Source organism: Otolemur garnettii, unplaced genomic scaffold (genome assembly GCF_000181295.1).
Source record: "Otolemur garnettii isolate 467f Iridium unplaced genomic scaffold, OtoGar3 scaffold00136, whole genome shotgun sequence".
Taxonomy (NCBI): domain Eukaryota; kingdom Metazoa; phylum Chordata; class Mammalia; order Primates; family Galagidae; genus Otolemur; species Otolemur garnettii.
Window position 1 is genome coordinate 2433207 of NW_003852531.1, and position 18167 is coordinate 2451373.

General features: G+C 43.2%; 1 protein-coding gene across 1 annotated transcript in view; it reads right to left on the reverse strand.

Annotated features, from left to right (window-relative positions):
* Window positions 1-18167, reverse strand: part of RALGAPA2 (Ral GTPase activating protein catalytic alpha subunit 2) — a 374339-nt gene that overhangs the window by 81528 nt on the left and 274644 nt on the right. The window contains exon 37 of the mRNA XM_023518389.1: window positions 15176-15303. Coding sequence (XP_023374157.1) covers window positions 15176-15303 — 128 coding nt within the window. The remainder of the gene's footprint in view (window positions 1-15175; window positions 15304-18167) is intronic.

The window sequence follows — 18167 nt, forward strand, 5'->3', positions numbered from 1 at the left end:
CCCCGCCTTGCCTGTGTTCCTCACCTGTTAGTTCATTCATCATTCCTCAATCTACTTTTATAGTGAGTATCTTCTGCCAGGTCTTAATCTGGGCTCTAAGGGTGGGGATACAGCTATGAATAGAACCAATTGCCTACTCTCACCATTTACCTGCTAGAGGGAAAAAGAGACATTAAATAAAGGACAGGAGTGAGACTGTGACTTCAGGAACCTTCCTCATGAGCCTGCAAGGAAGGAAGGAGTGAGCTATGCAGACATTGGGGTGGGAGCAGGAATTCCAGGCAGACCAAGCAGGTCCGAAGGCTGGAACATGTGTGAGGATTGTTAGAAAGAGTCTGGATTCTTCTGTGGGGGAGGAGGGAAAGCAATTAAACGGTCTGAAGTGATGGTATGCTCTAATTTCTATTTCAGATGGAAACCCCTGGCTGCCCCACAGTCTCCCTGTGGAGCAGGGAGAGGATGCAAGGAGGCTGCACCCAGGCTAGGAAGTGACGAGGGTGGCTGGGCCAGGGCAGGGGCTGAGGGATGATGGGAAGGAGCTGGACGCCCCTTACGTGTTATGTATAAATAGATTTTATATATACTTCATTTCATAAATTCTTACAATAAACTATTTGTAAGGGATTATTTTCCTCGTTTTACTGATCAGGAAACTGACACAGGTAAGTATTTGTTCAGAGTCTGTCACACATTACCTAATAATCTGGGCACTAGTACAAAAAGACACATCTGAAACTGGAGCTGGCACTTGAGGAAAATGGCTGCTCTGAAAAAAACAGAACCCCCTGACGTCTCCCTGTGAGAATGGCCTCCCATGATCATCAGAGGGCCCCGAGTCACAGTGCCAGGGAGGCCATCACACTGCTGACAGGAGACGTGTTTTGCCATCCTGCTGAGCTCCGTCTATGTACCAAACCCACCCAGGAAACGGGGCCCAGCTCTGTCTACTGAGCGCAACCCACCCTCCACAGCCACAGGGCAGATCTGTCCTCCAAAGCTGACCTGCTACAGGGCTGACGGTCTACAGAGGGGTCACTGGGCAAATTCATTCAGAGTCTAGAAATTTCTGTCAGAGGAAGCCAATATAAATTAAAAGGAAAGCACAGCCTATCCTGATATGAGCTAAGACACGGACTTGAAGAAGTCGGAAATGCTACACAAAGCAGAGTGGTTTATGGGAAGTGTTTTCCTTATACAAATTTTCTGTACAACTTACATGCATTTGACAGAATTAAGCAGCATAAGTATAAAACTGTTTCTTTTTATTCAAATAATTCTGTTTTCTGATGTAGTCTTCCGATGGGCATATTGTCATCACAGGCACATAATGTTTATACTCTTATAGAAGATAAATACTATTTTTCAAACAAATGAGCAGATAGCATTTCTAAGACATGCCAAAGAGGCTCTTCTTTTTAAAGAGGTTAAAAATCCTATGAAAATATGCCTGAAGTTTAAAACTAATTTACATTTTCCCTGATACTCATATTAAAATTGGTATCTGTGGAGTATAAATTCCATTTAATTAAGTTCAATTCATTCAATTTTAAATGTGCAAAGAAAACACATATCCTCTGTACTTCTTCACGGCCAAGCTGAGCTCTCCACAGGAAACTACAACAGGATGGCAACATGGTCCACCTTCTTCTGGGAGAAAGTTACGGTCCTTGGGCGTGAAAGGCAGCACACAATGGAGGGCAGCAGCGGCTCTCTCCTAGCTCTACGCCTTCTTTAAATTCCACTGAGGATGGCAGTTTGGATGTAGAACCTAAAATCTATTCTGTCCATCTGTTTTATTATTCTTAGAACAACTGTCAAAAGTTGCCCAGGGATCAAGTTGCAAACATACTAATTTGCCTTTGAAAAGTAGGCCCTGGGGGAATTCTGGAACTCTGCTTATAAATTCAGACTCCCGTCAGCGGCAAGCCTGCCCTGCCCTTTGTGGAGGAATGAGACTGCACTTCCAGGCATACATCTGCCTCGGGATGCACTGATATGCTTACACCCCACTTCATAGGCAAATGAAGGGAGAACCAAAGGGGCTTGGCATCTTGAGGGCTGCCTTGTTCCATGACAAGCAGACCCAGAGTTTTTAGGAGGTGGCCTCTTCATTGATCCTTTGGAGGATTAAGGACCAAAGCTTTGTACTGCAGAGTTAAAATGAGTGGACACAGCCCAGGGACACATATTCTGTACTTTTACATCATTGGGCCAAATCGAAAAATCGAAGAAATCAAGCATTAGAAGAAATAAAAAGATAAGAATCATAAGCCACTAAATAGTTATCATTTCATTTTCGTGATCCTGATGAAACAGTTACAAAAAGATAATTCAGACATATACAATATCAGGGTTTATAAAGAATAATGAGAAATGTCCAAAGAGGTATCTAAAACATGGTGGCGTTTGGGGAACATGCTGCTCTGTTAGACACTGAACAGCTCTGCCAAAAGCACGTGCTGCAAAGGACAGTGTGAGCATGTAAGGGCACCTGGACCCTGGTCACTGGGGGAGGAGAGCAGGAAGCAGGACCGGCACTGATCCTTAGGGCACCTTCACTGCCCTCACCGTGGTCCCAGTGGTCTCTATCAAAGGCTTTCAAAGCACAGGGCTTTGGAAACTTGTTAGAAGCACAAAATTGCAAGTGCCCATTTTAGAGTTTGGTACAATTCCTCAGTAATAAACTAGAACAGTGGTTTTCAACCTTTCGAATATGTATTTTCATTGTTACAAAGGGGTTGCGACCCACAGGTTGAGAACCACTGAACTAGAAAGTACTTCCCTTCATGCTCCCATGATGGTATTTGGATGTATTCACCCACAGATTACCAAAAAAGTATTCTGCTTTGATTAAAAAATTTGCTTGAGTGTATTGCAAATTGCTCCAGCGTGGAAGCCGCTGGGCGCTCGCGGCACACCCAGGCAGACCCAGCACAGAGGGACTCACCATTTGGACTTGCCCGCTTTGTCCTTCTTTGGCTTTGCACAAGCTCTGATTATAACAAGGCATGTATTATCCTTTTTAGAGATCTGAATAACAGAAAGTCTCACTTTCAAAATACTGCTCATAATGCCAGAGTCTACTAAATGTTCTGAGGATGCTGTCTATGGCCTTCTGCTCCTTTCAGAATGGGGCTGATAATTAGTGAACTGAAATTTGATTAATGTTGGATTAAGAAGCTCTGAAGTTTTACTGCACTGTGTTATTTCAGGCTGTGGGCACTGGAAGAGACTATCTTTAGGAAACTTGTTCCTTTCCCTTTCCAGAATGGGACGATGGCCTTAAAACCCTCATTTTTGGAAAAAGTTAATTCATTTTGTGTTCAACAATTTATAATGTAAAAATTAGGGTTTTTTTTTTCTCACTATGTTTTGTTTGTTTTCTCACTTTGAAGCTGGAGCCAATGAATTAACTATTTAAGAGAGAACAAAATAAACTAGGAATAAAAGTCTTCCTCTAAAAATGCCAACGGTGAGCTCTTCCTAGTTACCTCTTAGTAACTGGGCATGGATAAAGGATTCGGATGGCTTCAGATCTCAACAGGCTCCAGTACAGAATTCTGAGAATATTAAGAACTCCTCTGAAAACAAAGCACTTGCCTGGTATAAATATCAAAGCTTGTGAAAATGACCACTAGATGATATTTGAAGGAAAAAATTTATTTTATACTACTTCATGCTTTTTTAAGATTAAGGATAAATCTTTATCAATAGTTTCATTAAGATTATAAATAGTCCTGTAACGGCCAGACTTTTTTCCAAGCTCTCTGGCTAGAAGATTCCATGTTTCGTCCTTGCCTGTGTTTTACGATTCATAGTCTTGTTTTGCCTACTACTGAGAAGTGTGGAAGAAACAGGAATAGTTCCCTTTGAAGCTGTGTCATTCCCAAAGTAACCTGAATGCTAAAGAAATATTGTCATTTATAGGAGGACCCTTTGCTCTTTGAATATTTAGAAATTAGTAAACAGTAAATGCCCAGAAATCCTAAAAGCACTATAAAAAGGTAAGTAGGGGCAGCAAACACCCTCTTGCACGCTTTTGATACGAAGAGCATTCCCACTTTTCTAACAGCTTTCTAATAGCAAAATGTATTTGGGAACAACAGTGGAATTTGTGTCATCATGACCAAATGATTACAGTGCAAACCAGAGATTCTTCAGGGGCCCAGCAGGCTTCTGGTCCCTATGGAAACGAAACCTCCGACATTGTCCTCCACTCAGCTGGAGGACTGAGCGCAGGGAGGCTATTGTGCTTGAGAGATTTCTTCCCCAACCTTCCCTCAACAGACCCCAGGGCTTCCTCCCGACTCTTTTCTAGTTGAGATGCAAATTAATCTTTGGCTGATTACGCTTCCCTTAAAGCTACTGACAAAGGCAGCTGTAACCAGAGTTTGCGGACTTTCCAACAAGTGACTTCAGCTGTCAGTATTTGCATGTGCGGCCAAGGCCCAGCTCGCTCCCATCTTAGAGCCGTGGGCAGCTTCCTTTTGGCCCTGCAGGCGTTTATATTTACTTGTACTAAATTTACATACAATTATGTTCCTAAAATTTAGAAATGGACTCTGACATCGAATTTAAGGCCTTTTGAGATGCTGCTTTCTGATGGGGACTAGCAGGCAGCTCCTTCCCAAGGGGCTGTGGCTTTCCCTCCTGCTTCCTTCTTCAAGGTTTCTGACCTTGACAAACTTATGGCTTTAAGAAAATGGAATCACCAAATAGCTTTCACTTCTTTTCACTGGTCTCAATAAGGCTATTAATTTTGAAATCAAATAACAAGTCAATATTCTAATTGTCAAGATTCCCACATGAATGTCCCTGGATAACTTTTTGGGTTGGTGACAGAATAATTATTATTTTGAATGCAACAAAAAGAAGTATGTTCATAGCACTTTATCTTTTAAGAAGGAAAAAAACATACACAGGCTGGGTGTGGTGGCTCACGCCTGTAGTCCTACCACTCTGGGAAGCCGAGGAGGGTGGACTGCTTGAGCTCAGGAGTTTGACACCAGCCTGATTAAGAGCAAGACCCCATCTCTACTAAAAATAGAAAAGTTAGCCAGGCCTTGGGGCGCACACTTGTAGTCCCAGCTGGGAGGCTGAGGCAAGAGGATAATCTTGAGCCTAAGAGATAGAGGTTGCCGTGAGCTGTGATGCCAGAGACTCTACCCAGGGCAACAGAATGAGACTCAAAAAAAAAATCAAAAAAACATACAAGAGATCCCCCCAAACACACAAATTTTCAGCAAAAATTCTAACTTTTGGTTTGCTCTTGCATGCCGCTCTGTATTTCTGCCAATAGAGTTCACCTGAGAGCTGTTCACTGCGTTCCCTCTACATGCCAGGTGCTGTTCTAAAGGTTAAACACATAGGTGTAAATATCTTTAAAACAGGGGAAAGGACTTAAAAACATATTTATACACGCGTAGATGCACACACATTCTGGGTGTAGAGCTCTATCTCACCTTGGACAATCATGCTCCTCAGTTTTGAAAAATCCAATTTTATGAAATAGGATTTGCTTTTTGTCTTCTGCTTTCCAAAATACTTCTTACCCACTTAATCTCTCTCCATCTCCTTCCCTCCCTTTGCACTTTCACACACACATATTAATAATGTACTAAGAGGTGGACTGCAAGGATCCCCCCAGAATGGAAACCAGGCCCCCGGGCCGGGAGCCAGGCGGCCAGGAGCTGCTCAGCACCTGAGACCGAGGGAGCTGGCCCAGCCCAGAGTGGCAGGGACAGAGTCAGAGGGTGAGATGGTTGTGAGAGTCACAAGAGAGACTCCTGGGCAGTGTGCAGGGTGGCCGAGGGGTCACCATGGAGGGAGCAGCACACCCGTGGGGTGAGGTCACCCACACAGGGTCGAGTGGAGAGTGGCAATTGAGGAAGGCTGGGGCTGTTCTTGAAATTTCCCTAGGTGCAGTCTCAGCCTGATTTCTCCAGACTTAGATTTATAGTAACCTTTCCTGAAAGGACGCTATCTGGGTTAGTAGTGATAAGCCACCCTACAGCAAACACAGCCAACTGGCGACCCTGCCTCCCTCCGTGGAGGTTTCCCTGCAACACGGCACTCCTCACAGCTGGCACTTCCACGGTCTGAGGGTCAGGGCAGCTCCGACCCCAGGAGCCAGCCTTTCATCAGAAGAGGGCCTTCTACAGGGCAGTGAATGGAAAGCATTCTCTTAGCCTTTAACAGTAAATTTTCCCGAGACCTAACTCCACACTGAGGTAGGTCTTGTTTGTAGAGAGGTTTGAAACTCCAGTATCTACGGGGGCCAGGCTGAAAACATGATAACAGCAGCAAGTAACACAGGGTTCTCACCAAGGACCAGGTTCCTCCTTGGCCCAGGAACCCTCTCAGTGACTCTCAGAGGAGCCAGCTGGCATCAGGCTTCAGCGTGGGGAGACCCAAGGAGGGGCCTTGGGGCCAAGAGAGCACTCGCCCTGGGAGGGGACTGACTGCCAGCAGAAGGCAAACTCCCAGCTGGGCCTTCTGATTCTTTAAGATAAGTAAAAAATATACAGCTGCTTCCTGGTGGCCGCTGTGCACTGAGACTGATTTCCTCTTTTAAAAACCTTCCAGGCTCCTGAAAGAATTCCTTCTTAGTTTTAATGGCTCCCCAACACCTATGGCACAATAGTCACAATTTCTCTGTACTGGTTCCTGGTTGGTCAAGGTACTTCTTCAGGCCTCCTTTTTGAGCAGACACAGCCCAGCTCCTGTGCGTGGCCCTCATGGTCCTGGTGCTGCGCTACGTGCCTCCCTGTGTGGAGGTCCCCCCCCCCCACTCCCGCCATCAGCCTCATGCATCTCCTCTCGGATCTGTGGCCAGCTGAAATCTGCAGACGGTCCACGGTGCCCGTGATCAGGCCACCTCACTTTCATCCTTCACACACCCAAACCCAAGCACACATTATCTTCTACCTTCTAAATTTCATCGTGTTCCTTGGGCCTGGAAGTTTCATCTGTTGAGGTAATTATAATATCTGACTTTCTCTTGTAACAAATTAATCTCAGCTTTCTCACAATGAGAATTTGGCAAATATATCCTTGACCTTCGTGAAAGTTGCTGACAAAACTGTTGAATGGTAGAGGGACTGGGCGAAGCTGTGGGACAGAAACAATCTAGAAACACAGAGCTACGGGCAGACTGGTCCATGAATCAATCACTGCATTTTAGGTTTGGCCACAATAATACTACCCAGTCTCAGGGACCCACTTCTCTCTCATTTCCGCCAGATGATCTTAATTTATATTTTACCAAACTTAACATTTGAAAGTTTCCTCTAATCTCTGAAAAGAGTAATCTTATCAAACATATTTAAGTGTTGGGGAGGGTCTAATGCAGCCACACACGAACCCTTTCCCCCTCACTCTCTTCTTCCTTCTCCCCGCCTAAGACAAAGACACAAATGTCATGCTTACTACACCAGTCACCACTGCCCACCTCCTGAGAAATTCACACCAAGGACCCCAACCTGACAGCAACCTGCAGAATGCGCCCCCCCATCTTAAAGGCTCAAATCTAATCATGGCAGAGGGAAGGAGGAAAGTGTTAACACTTTCTCAGGAGAAGCATGCTGTTTCTACACCAAGTCTGGTCTGGTCCAAAAGGGCATCATCATCTGACTCCGGGAACAAGCCACCCAGCTACGATCTCAAAATGAGGGATCCTGGTTCAACAGCCCCTTTACTGAATTCTCCAGCTAATAACCATTGCCCCTTGTGTCATCGAATTTCTGTCTTCTTTTATTCAGGACAGGATAAAAAAGGTGTCAACTGCACTTGCAACCCAATTTCTACCACTCCCAATGTACTGCAAATTCACACAGACCTACCAACATCTAACTCATCCCATTGACCAGCCAGAAGCAGTTTCAGAAGACAGACCATCGCCCCCATCACCCCTTTAACAAAAGTCGGTAATGCTGGGGGCCCGGGCTAACACAGCCACACTCACACTCTTTCCCCTCCCCTTCCTCCTTCTCTCCTCCTAAGACAAAGACACAAAGGATCTGGCCAGCCTCACCCCCCCCCAGAAATTCAAAGACCCTAATCTGAGAGGTGACCTGTGGAATGTGCCCACTACCCACGCCCTATATATAAGTGGTCTCCAAGTGACCCCCACCCCCAGAGATGCCATCTTTGAACCGCCCAGGCCAGTCACCCTCCCCTTTCATTAAACCTGACCTGAACTTGTCTGTGGCCTCCAGGTGCCACTGTTTACAACTTTCGGTAAGTGTGTTTGGGATACTTTATTCTTGGCGAACACATTCTTCTCTGAAGGTTCCCAAGCAATTTGACGATCTAGTCTAACAATTTGACAAGGGATCCACCCAGCATCCCCAAATTCATCCTTTAATGCTATTTGAAAATAAGGAATATTATTTTCCTATTTTGGGTGCATCCTTCACTGTACACGATTTCTTAAAAAAGTAGTTCTTGTGGTTCTGAGGGGTCACTCTTGTAAATCTGTTCTATAACCAGAGATCAGTGGCCCTGAAGGATGGACCTTACTCGCAAGGGTCAGTTCTTTTTTTTTTCTTATTGTATTCCCAGTGGTTTCAGTTTTAGTTCCTCCACTAAGACTTTTCTGTCCCTTTCTATGTGAAGAGGATGTGACAGAAGATGGAGGGCCATCAGACACTGGTTACAGTGCCCGCCTGTCAGTGAATATGATGAGCACACCTTCACCAGGGAGCCAGCGGCCACCGCTCTGGGCCACGACCCTGGCTGCTCTTCCATACCGCTCTTTTTATCTTTCTCAGAGAAATGATTTTAATTTTATACTTAAAAAAATTCCATTATTAAAAATCTCTCATTCCTCATTCCTCTGCAGTCTCAACCCACCTGAAGGACGCGTCACTTCTTCCTCAGAATCCACTTTTGTCACTTGCTTCCTATTCTTACATGAACTCAAACACCAACTCACTCCTTCCTGCAATATCCAAAGTTACAAACCCACCCTTTCAAATTGCTAAGAAATGGATCTAAACAAAACAGTAGTTCCTCTTGTTTGCTTCCTTTGCCTTCTGAGAGATGAGATTGTTTCCCAGCCAAGAATTTATCAAATGTTTGTCACCGTTAGTTGAATGTACCTGGAAGCTAAGACCGAGTAGTAGAAATCCACATTAGGACTGTGTTCTGCTTTGGGTCTGTGTAGAATCTGGGTTAGAAGGCGTGTCCCTCCCCTCCCGTGGGGTGGGGTGTGGTTCCCTCTGGCTGCTGCCCCACGGGCCCCTCTGCCGTGCACTTTCCACTCACAGGCACTCAACCCCCTGGACGTGTCTTCTTTCTTTTTGGTGCTGTTTGGTCTAGTGCTTTACTTCTTCCCTGGCAATCATTCAGTTCTAGGTCCTCACATACCCAGTCCTCCTGGTGAAGACAGGAGACTGCTGGAACCGGTCACCGGTAAGGCCACCTGTCTTTCTTGACCAGTCTGCTGGAAGTAACCCTTCATTTCTCTCTTCTTTGCGCTTCTGGGAAAATGATTCTCTCTCATTTTCCTCTGCCTTTCTCTACTTCTACCTCCTTCTTCCAAGCCTACTTTTCAAATGCTCCGGCGAGTTCCGCCTGTGACACTTTCATCGACATCCCTACCTTAATCACTCCAGCAGGGCCCAGGCTGATCTCCTTGCACAGGTACCAAATCCCTCCCCTGCTACGTGCTTCAATCAGGCTCGAGTCTTTCAGAACCTCTCACCTTGCCCCACCAGTACTTTCATCTCCTCCATCTTGCTTATGTGTGTGTGTGTGTGCACAGTCTGTCCTATCCTCTGCCCTACAAACGCATCTGTCATTCTCAACCATGAGGTGCTCTTTCAAAGCTTAGTCCATAGCAAGCACTACCCCTTCCTCTGGAATGCCTAATTCACATTTCTATTCCCAGCAGCTAGGACGGTGCCTGGCATGTGGCAAGGACACTGTCAGTGTTGACCCTGCTGACTGGTTCTCAGGGCGAAACTCAACACATGCTACTGCTGCTTTTCTGAGGTGTGTGCAGGAGAGTAAAAGAAATTAGACGTCTGCTCAGGAAAAAGAACTGACGATCCTGCTGCAGAAGAAAGAAACACGGCTGATAACGTTTTAGGGAGAGGGTCGTTTGTAAAGATGTGTAAAGTGGGAGCAGAGCTGACAGTGACATCATAAACTCAGGTCTACAAAAAAGGTCTGGTATTACACATATATCTGTTAAATGAAAATGAAGCTAAATTTCACTTGTGAAGAATAAGGCACAAAATTACTTTCTCTGAGCCAGCTCAGTTTTCGCCATCAGATGCTGATAGTTACAAAGAGTAGAGATGGCGAGGCCATTGAGACTACTGTTCTATTGAAGCGAACATTTACTTAGAAAGCCACCATCTGTGTGATTCAGGGTGAACTCCTCCTAATTGGCACTCTGTATATTGTGTGGCAACCTTTTCCTGAGTTATCTGATGTGGACAATGAAAGCCCCAGCTCAGATGGTTTTGGAAGTTTCGATCAGCTGACCATGGTTTGGTTTTGGAATCTTTAGTTGGCTTGGGAACTGTAAACATGTGGCCTGCTTCCCGCTCACAGCCCTCTAGGCACAGGGATAGGCCACTGATTGCCTGTGAGGAACAAAAAAGCAGATGGCAGGTGAGTTGGCCTCATCACTCACAAGAGCAGTGGCCACAGGACGAAGGCCCCACTTGATAGATTTTGCTTGATGAAGATGGCACAGGAGAGCCCAGCAGGACAAAGGGGCCAGGATGCCGTGTTACCAAGGGTACTCTCCAAACATACCTCACTGGGCTCACATTTTTTGGATCAGATAAGACAAGATCAGTCTTCTGTGTGCCTTTGACACATAGTTCTGATGGTTTGATCATTTAGTCAAAGGTGCCACAAATAAGAACTCTTCTAATATTGATTCTAAGCTAGTTTTATGGCTCAGAAAGAAGATCCCAAAAGTGTAAATTGTAAATTTGCTCCAGTAATGCCCCCCATATTCAGCTTAATCAGAAAGTTTGTTTTACTGAACACTATTGGACAAAATTAATATGTAGCTGTCCATATTTCTACTTCTAGTTAAATATTATATAAAACTGAATCCCAGCTGACACTATTTTAAGGCATTTAAATATCAATCATTAGCCAGGAAAGGATAGGTAGATAAGAATAACTATCCCAAAGTAATTCCATTGTTTTTTCTCCTTGTTACCAAGTTCAATGTTTGGCTATGTATGGTCGCTATGAGAAAGTAAGTGCTTCTTTCTGAAAGATTTATAGAAGTGTGAACATGTTCTTTGTTCATAGAATAGTGATTCTGATACTTAGGAAATGAGTGACATTTGGATGAAAGGAGCCGTGTGGCAACCATCCACATGCTAGAAACAGACCAGGGATACAGGGTTGCCCATATAAAATGGCCTGAGCTGACAGAGAACTTCCCTTTGTCAGCACTCACTGCTGTACCTAGTGTCTCAGGGGCATAGAAGAGGAATTTTCTCAAATTTTCTGCCTCTTAGATGAACTTTTCTTCTAGGGCTGTGCACACAATCTGCCTCCCTAACAGGTCCTGGTTCATATGTCAATACAATTTTGCCAAAGGATATCCTGCCAGGCTGCAGGAAAGGAATCAACTCTAACAAATACCCAGGAATGGAGTTCCCTGTCTTGTACTGAGGCTTTTTGGAGGGGCTGCAGGGGTGTGACCCGTCCTCCTGCATAGGAAGTGTGTTTGCCTATGACTAAGAATTCAAGGGAGCTGAATTCTCAGGAGCCACTCTCCGTCTGCACCGGAACTTGCTTTGAGTACAGAAAGCAGTAGTGCCCTGAAGAGCATGAAGGACGACCGGGGACCCTCCCGCATGTCTCCTCTCTTCGTGGTGCGGCCTCCCTGTGTGTGTATCAGCCAACCACTTACTCTGACGATGATGACACAGAAGGAAAGGGACAATCAGGGCGACCCATAGTCTCTTTCCTTGCCCGTCCCTCCTTAGTCATCAACAGACAGATGGTAGAGAGTGCAGCTAGAATGTGTACACATGAAAGAGAAAAATACCAAGTTTTATATGCTGTTCCAATTCTTCTAATAAGAGTAAAAGATACACACATTCATAAGCTACAAAATATAAATTGCATAATTTTGGTCATTCTATATATGAGCTAGATATTCTTCTGTCTTTGTATTAACCTGGCATTACACAATATAAAGAAGAATGACGTCTACGGCATCCTACCCTGACCATGCCCCATGTGGGATCTCAGAGGCTAAGCAGAGACATGCCTGCCTGGTTAGTACTTGGTGGGAGAAGAGTGACGACTTCAATGCTAATAATTTAAATTTTTAGTATTTCTTTAGTTAGAATGACACTGAATAGAATCTTAAAGAAAACCACAAGTTGAGACACTGCAGAAGAACAGACATATTTTAGCACCTTTAAGGGGGCTTTCTCCTGCTTTTGAAAAAGAAGACCTGCGTTTTCTTTCTGCATTGGTTTGTTCAAGTTGCAGAGCTGCCCCAGCTCCAGCTGTGCCCAAGGTACTGCTGATCTCAGCCTCTGGGGGGCTTAAATAGGCTTCTGGTGATAAGGCCTATGCGCCCTCCCTAACTGCCACACCTGTTGTCAGGCAGACTTGAGTGTTTATGCCAAAGTGTGGCACCAAGATGAGAATGTCCAAAGTGGGCATGAGGAGAAACAGTCGGGGAAGCCTGGCGTCCACCACCTCTGCTGCACTCTGGCCCGTGGGCCCATCACAGGCACCCTGATGGACTTGAACTTGCACACAATCCTGAAAGGCACAAATTCTCTACTGGAGGGCACTGAGCCCCTGTACCACTCTGCTGAGGACAGCTTCTCTCTCCTCCCTCCAACTCAGCCTAAACACTCTCCTCAGAGGTCTTTGCCCATCCGACCCTTCCTCACTGCAACTCTATTTAGTTTGTATACAGGGCTTCTCCCGATTCACACGTGTACTCACTAGTGTGTCCGACCTCCCTGTGACGCACCTGAACACAAACCGTGTCTACCATGCACGCCCTGCTGTGGCCCCCGCTCTTAGCACTGGAGCCAGCAGACAGTGAGTCCACAGTAGCTATTTGTTGGGTAGATGAGTAAGTATCATCAGACCCCCCTGATTAGGATTTGTTAGGTTATTCACAGGTTTTCTAAATTCAAATCTAAGACTTATCTCAATGTGGCAGCAAATTCTAGACATCAGGTAACCAGCTATGACATAATCAATGAGTTTAGACTTTTGCCAAAGAAATGTTGACCTGGGTTTTTTGATAATCAATTATTAATAGCTCAGGTGGGTGCATATGGTTTTATAAATTAGTCATTTTTTAAAGAACAAAAATATTTTTAAAATCTTCTTTTTCCTTACTGGCCTGAATATTAGTTCTTCTGCAGACAGAAGTTAAAGAATAGAGTGTGTAAACACACAGGTTTTAATGTATAACATTTCTTTTTTGTTTTATGGAAGTTACTTGAATAGCAGCAAGTAAAAAAATATTTAAAATTCTTATAATGGTCAACGTGTTAGGTTTTGTTACTTCCTTTTTCCAAGTTTCTGTACTAAGTTGTCCTCTGCAATGTCAATCGGCTACTTAATGGTTTTGAGTCCACTTACTAACCCACATTACCATCAGTAGCCCTGGCTGGTATCCACTTTAGTACTGACATGATTGCTTAAAAAAAAGTTTAAAGTGATGCTCAATACTGTCCTTTGAACTTCCTAAAATACTATTTTTCCGTAAATCTGATTATTCCAATGGTTCCATATTAATTCTTACTTGAGAAAATAGTATTAAACGGAATAACAAAGCAAGTATTTTATAATGAGAAGTCAATAAATGAAAAAGGCGATGTGACAAAAATCACAATGGACTTAATATAAAATAGAATTTTCTTATTTGTAAAATAGAACTTTTTCGTCCCAGTCCAACATACTTGACCCCTGCCTAGCGTCCAGCCTCTCCCAGTCGACATGCAAACTGACAAGCCAATTGCTGGGTATGTCTTTCTCATTTCTGCCGAGAAGCTCTTTCTAACAGCATGGGAAGTAAAAACCTACATGCTTAAGGCTGAAATGACACCAGCCATAGGATTAAATCTAAAGTGTTATAGAAAAACTGGAAAGAATGCCATTTCCAAAAAACTCACCACCAGCCTGGACAAAGCAGGGAGAGCACAGGGCAGGGAAGGAGGCTGCCTCGGGCCCGGGGAGCAACCAGATGGGACCCAAGAGCTCTTTCTACTATTGATTTTTATGATAATTCCAAGTTGCCACATGGCATATGTATTTTTTTTTTTTTATCTAAAGGCAAAATATAAGTCGACAAAGTTAACTGGAATTTTAATGAAAGGTATTTTTCATGAACTATATCTATTCACATGGTATATTTCTCAACTATCCCCCCCACCCACTCGCATCACCTCACTTCCCATTAAGTTTTTAATCATTACACTCACCTTAATCTCTTTTTCTTATAATTCGAAGTCATGCTTGGATTTAAGTATTACAGCATGCCAATTAATATTTGAGGAAAAAATTATAAAACTGAGATTTTTTGTTTGTATTTAGGAACAAAATCAGGAACTAGAGAAGGAAATATTTGGGAAATTACAAAAAGAATTTCTAGCTATTCTTAACGATGAGCACAAAACCCAACTTCTTTAGGAATGCCTTCCTGCCTCCCAACCAGACGCAATTCCTCCTCCTCTGAGCTTCCAGGACTCCATCTACACTCCTCAGGGAGCACCGACCACATCCCTTGATTTGTTAGAGTCACTTCACTCACTTGTGGTTTCCGGTAGGCACTGAGTGAGACCGTCACTTTGCTCCCCAATCCCCCGATACACAGTGGACTGCAGCAGACAGGGAGGACGCAGGGAGAGACTGACCTTGGGGGAAACACCTACAAATGTGCGAGCATCTCATAATAATCATGGCTTCCTACACAAAAACTTATGTGAGTAAATTATAAAAACAAATTTTTCTTAAATTCAGTGTGCCACAAAATCATTATATTTAAGATAAATTAACAAATGGTATGAAGATCACATTGTGTTGTTTTCAACATAGATTGAAAACAATTCTTCCTTTTTCAACTTAGGTTTTAATACTTACCTCCAGTGAAAAAGCATCAGGAATCTGGATTCTGGGATGGTTAATAAGTTACATATGTAAAGCAAAAAGATACAAGCTCTGGTAGAGTGGGATGAGGCACTTCACAGCCCTGCTGGCGTTGATGCACGTGGCACAGATGAGGCTTGGCAGCAGCTTCCCGCTCACTATGGCTCCATCAAACAGAGGCCCAAAAAATGGAACCTGTTGATCCAAAATGGAAAACACTTGTCAAACCCAGAAACAGGCAAACTAAGGATGTGAGAACAGTTGATTGGCTGACTGATGCCTGAGATCTGAAATGCACACGCTGGCTGTCACCACAGAGGAGGTGTTGATCTCAGTAGGACACAGGTCAAGGGCCTTCCAGGGAAGCAGGATTGCTCCGCAATGCTCCCCCCTAGGGACTACCCAGCAGAGCTTTCAACAACAATCATCGCCAGGTCCTTCTCTTTCTCCTTACAATATGCAGATGACGCATATCACACAGACTGTATCCTCCTGACACCAGACTTGGAATTGGAGGGTCCTGATGTGTATGACTCTTAACGGAGACGGTAAGTGTTCCTGTCAACAAGCACAAGGTCTCACTGACAGCCCTCGTTCTCCTCACTCTCAACCCTCTGCTTCCAAGGTATTGCATTGTTCTTATTTCCTTCTACTTCCCGCAGAGAGGACTGGCTTGGCTTAGCTGGGCTGGACCTACTTCTACCCTGCGGGCAACCCACAGAGTTTTTGTGCCTATCAGGTTTGGATTTCTTTCTTTTTTTTTGTTCCCTGTGCTATGAAGATTGTAAGGTCCATGGAAGGAGTGGGTCTGCCTTGTAACTCTCACATTCATTTACTTTTTTACTCATTTATTTATTTATAAATATGTAGCATTGTGATAGATGCTATTCTATTCACTAGGGACAAGGCAGTGAATAATACAAAAATCCCTAATTTCACTGAACTTAAAGTTCACTAGAAATTTAAGAGAATAAACATAAAATATGTGATGGGTAGTAAAAATGCTAAGGTGAAAATACAGCTGGACTCTTATGGGGGGGGGTCTTCCAATTAAATCAAATGACCTGGAAGTACTTTAAGGAGAAGATAACACTGCAGTGAAGACCTAACGGATGTGCGGGAGTGAACCCAGGCTCTGAGGACATCTGATGGAAGAACATCCCAAGACGAGGAGCAGCACATGCATAGCCCTGTGGCGGGAGTGGAATTAGGATGCTTCTGCAACAGGAAGAAAGCCACAGTGGCTGAAGCCAAGTGAGCAAAAAAAGAACAGGAGCACCTGGCTCACAGTTACAATGCAAATAGCTGCTTAATGATTGAAATTAATCAGTACTATAAATAATTTAAATTAATGAATGTGGGTCTCCATCCTAGGTCTTTTGACTTATCTCAACAATTACAATATTTATTCTTAAAATCCCTTTTCTGCGGCCAGCATGAGGGGAAGAGATCGGGGTACCACAGTGAATGAGGACTATCATTATCCAGGAGGAGCTGACATAAGGAAACTATGGACTAATATCCCTCAGCAAAGATGCAAAAATCGTTTACAAATATTTAGCAAATTAAATCCAACCATATAGAAAGGGATGATTTATCTTGACTAAGTGTAATTTTTTTTACAGGAACTCAAGGTTGGTTTACCATTCATAAATCCATCAATGGAATACAGAAGAAAAACTATATGACTTTCTTAACAAATACAGATTAAGTATTAGACAAAATTCAACTCTCATTCATAATTTAAACAACCAAACAGAACAGAAATTCACAGCATACTGGGAATAAAAGGAACTGCCTTAACTTAATGAGATTTTAAAGGGAAAAAAATATGGCATTAAATAATGATGAAATAGTATGTTTTCTACCAGGGATCTAAAAAGGCAATGATATCTATGCTTACCTCTTCTACTCAACATTCCGGAAGGTCCATGTCATTACAATAAGGACATATAAGAGGGAGAAAGAAAAGGGAGGAGAAGGAGAAATGAACATAAAGATTACAAGTAAGTAGAATTGGCCAGTGCAGTGCAGTGAGTAGAATTGGCCAGTGCAGTGCAGTGGCTAACACCTGGAATCCCAGCACTTTGGGAGGCTTGAGGACTGCTTGAGGCCAGGAGTTCAAGAAATGAGTAAAATTATCTTTATTCACAGATAAGATGATTATGTACATAAAAAGTCCAAAGGAATTTAACTAGAACTAATAACTTAATTTTGGTAGGTTTTAGGATACAATATGCCTGCCAATCAGTTATATTTCTTAATGTTTGCAATGAACAACTGAAAAATAATATTTAAAAATGCTATTTATAATAGCATCAAAAACCTAGAATAAATTTCACAAAAGATTTGGAAGACGCCTATACTGAAAACTACCAAACAGAGCTGAGCTAAATGAACAGAAAGAGGTACAATGTTCATGGACTAGAAGTTTCAATATTTTTAAGATGTCAATTTTTCTAAAATTGAGTACTGATTCAACCAAACCCAATCAAAGTTCTGGCAAGCTTTTTTGTTTATTTGTTTTTGTTAATGAGGCCCAGATGAGGTTTGAATTTGCTACCTTTGGTATGCGGGACTGGTGCACTAACCAGTGAGATACGGTACCCAGCTACTGGTAACCTTTATTTGTAGATATATACCAGCTAATTCTAAGTTTATATGGAAACAAAAGGACATCAATTAGACAAGGCAAGAAGAAAAAGACTTACATTACCTGATTGCAAGGCATATCATTAAAATTTTAATAATTAAGAAATCCTTACAGCAGCACTAGAATAAATATTTCAAAGCAATAGGATATATAGTCCAAGACTAGAATCACATATATGGTAACTGATTTGCAATAAATGCTGCATATTTCGTGGGGAAAGCCAAGTCTGTTTCAATAAAGACACTGGAACAACTGGATAGCCATATGGAAAAGTGAATCTTAACGTTCACCTGATACCACACACAAAAACTGAGATGAATTATAGACCAAAGTACTAATGCTAAAACCATAAAGCTAGAAAAAAACACGAAAAAAATTTTCACCATCTTAGAATAGGCAAGGATTT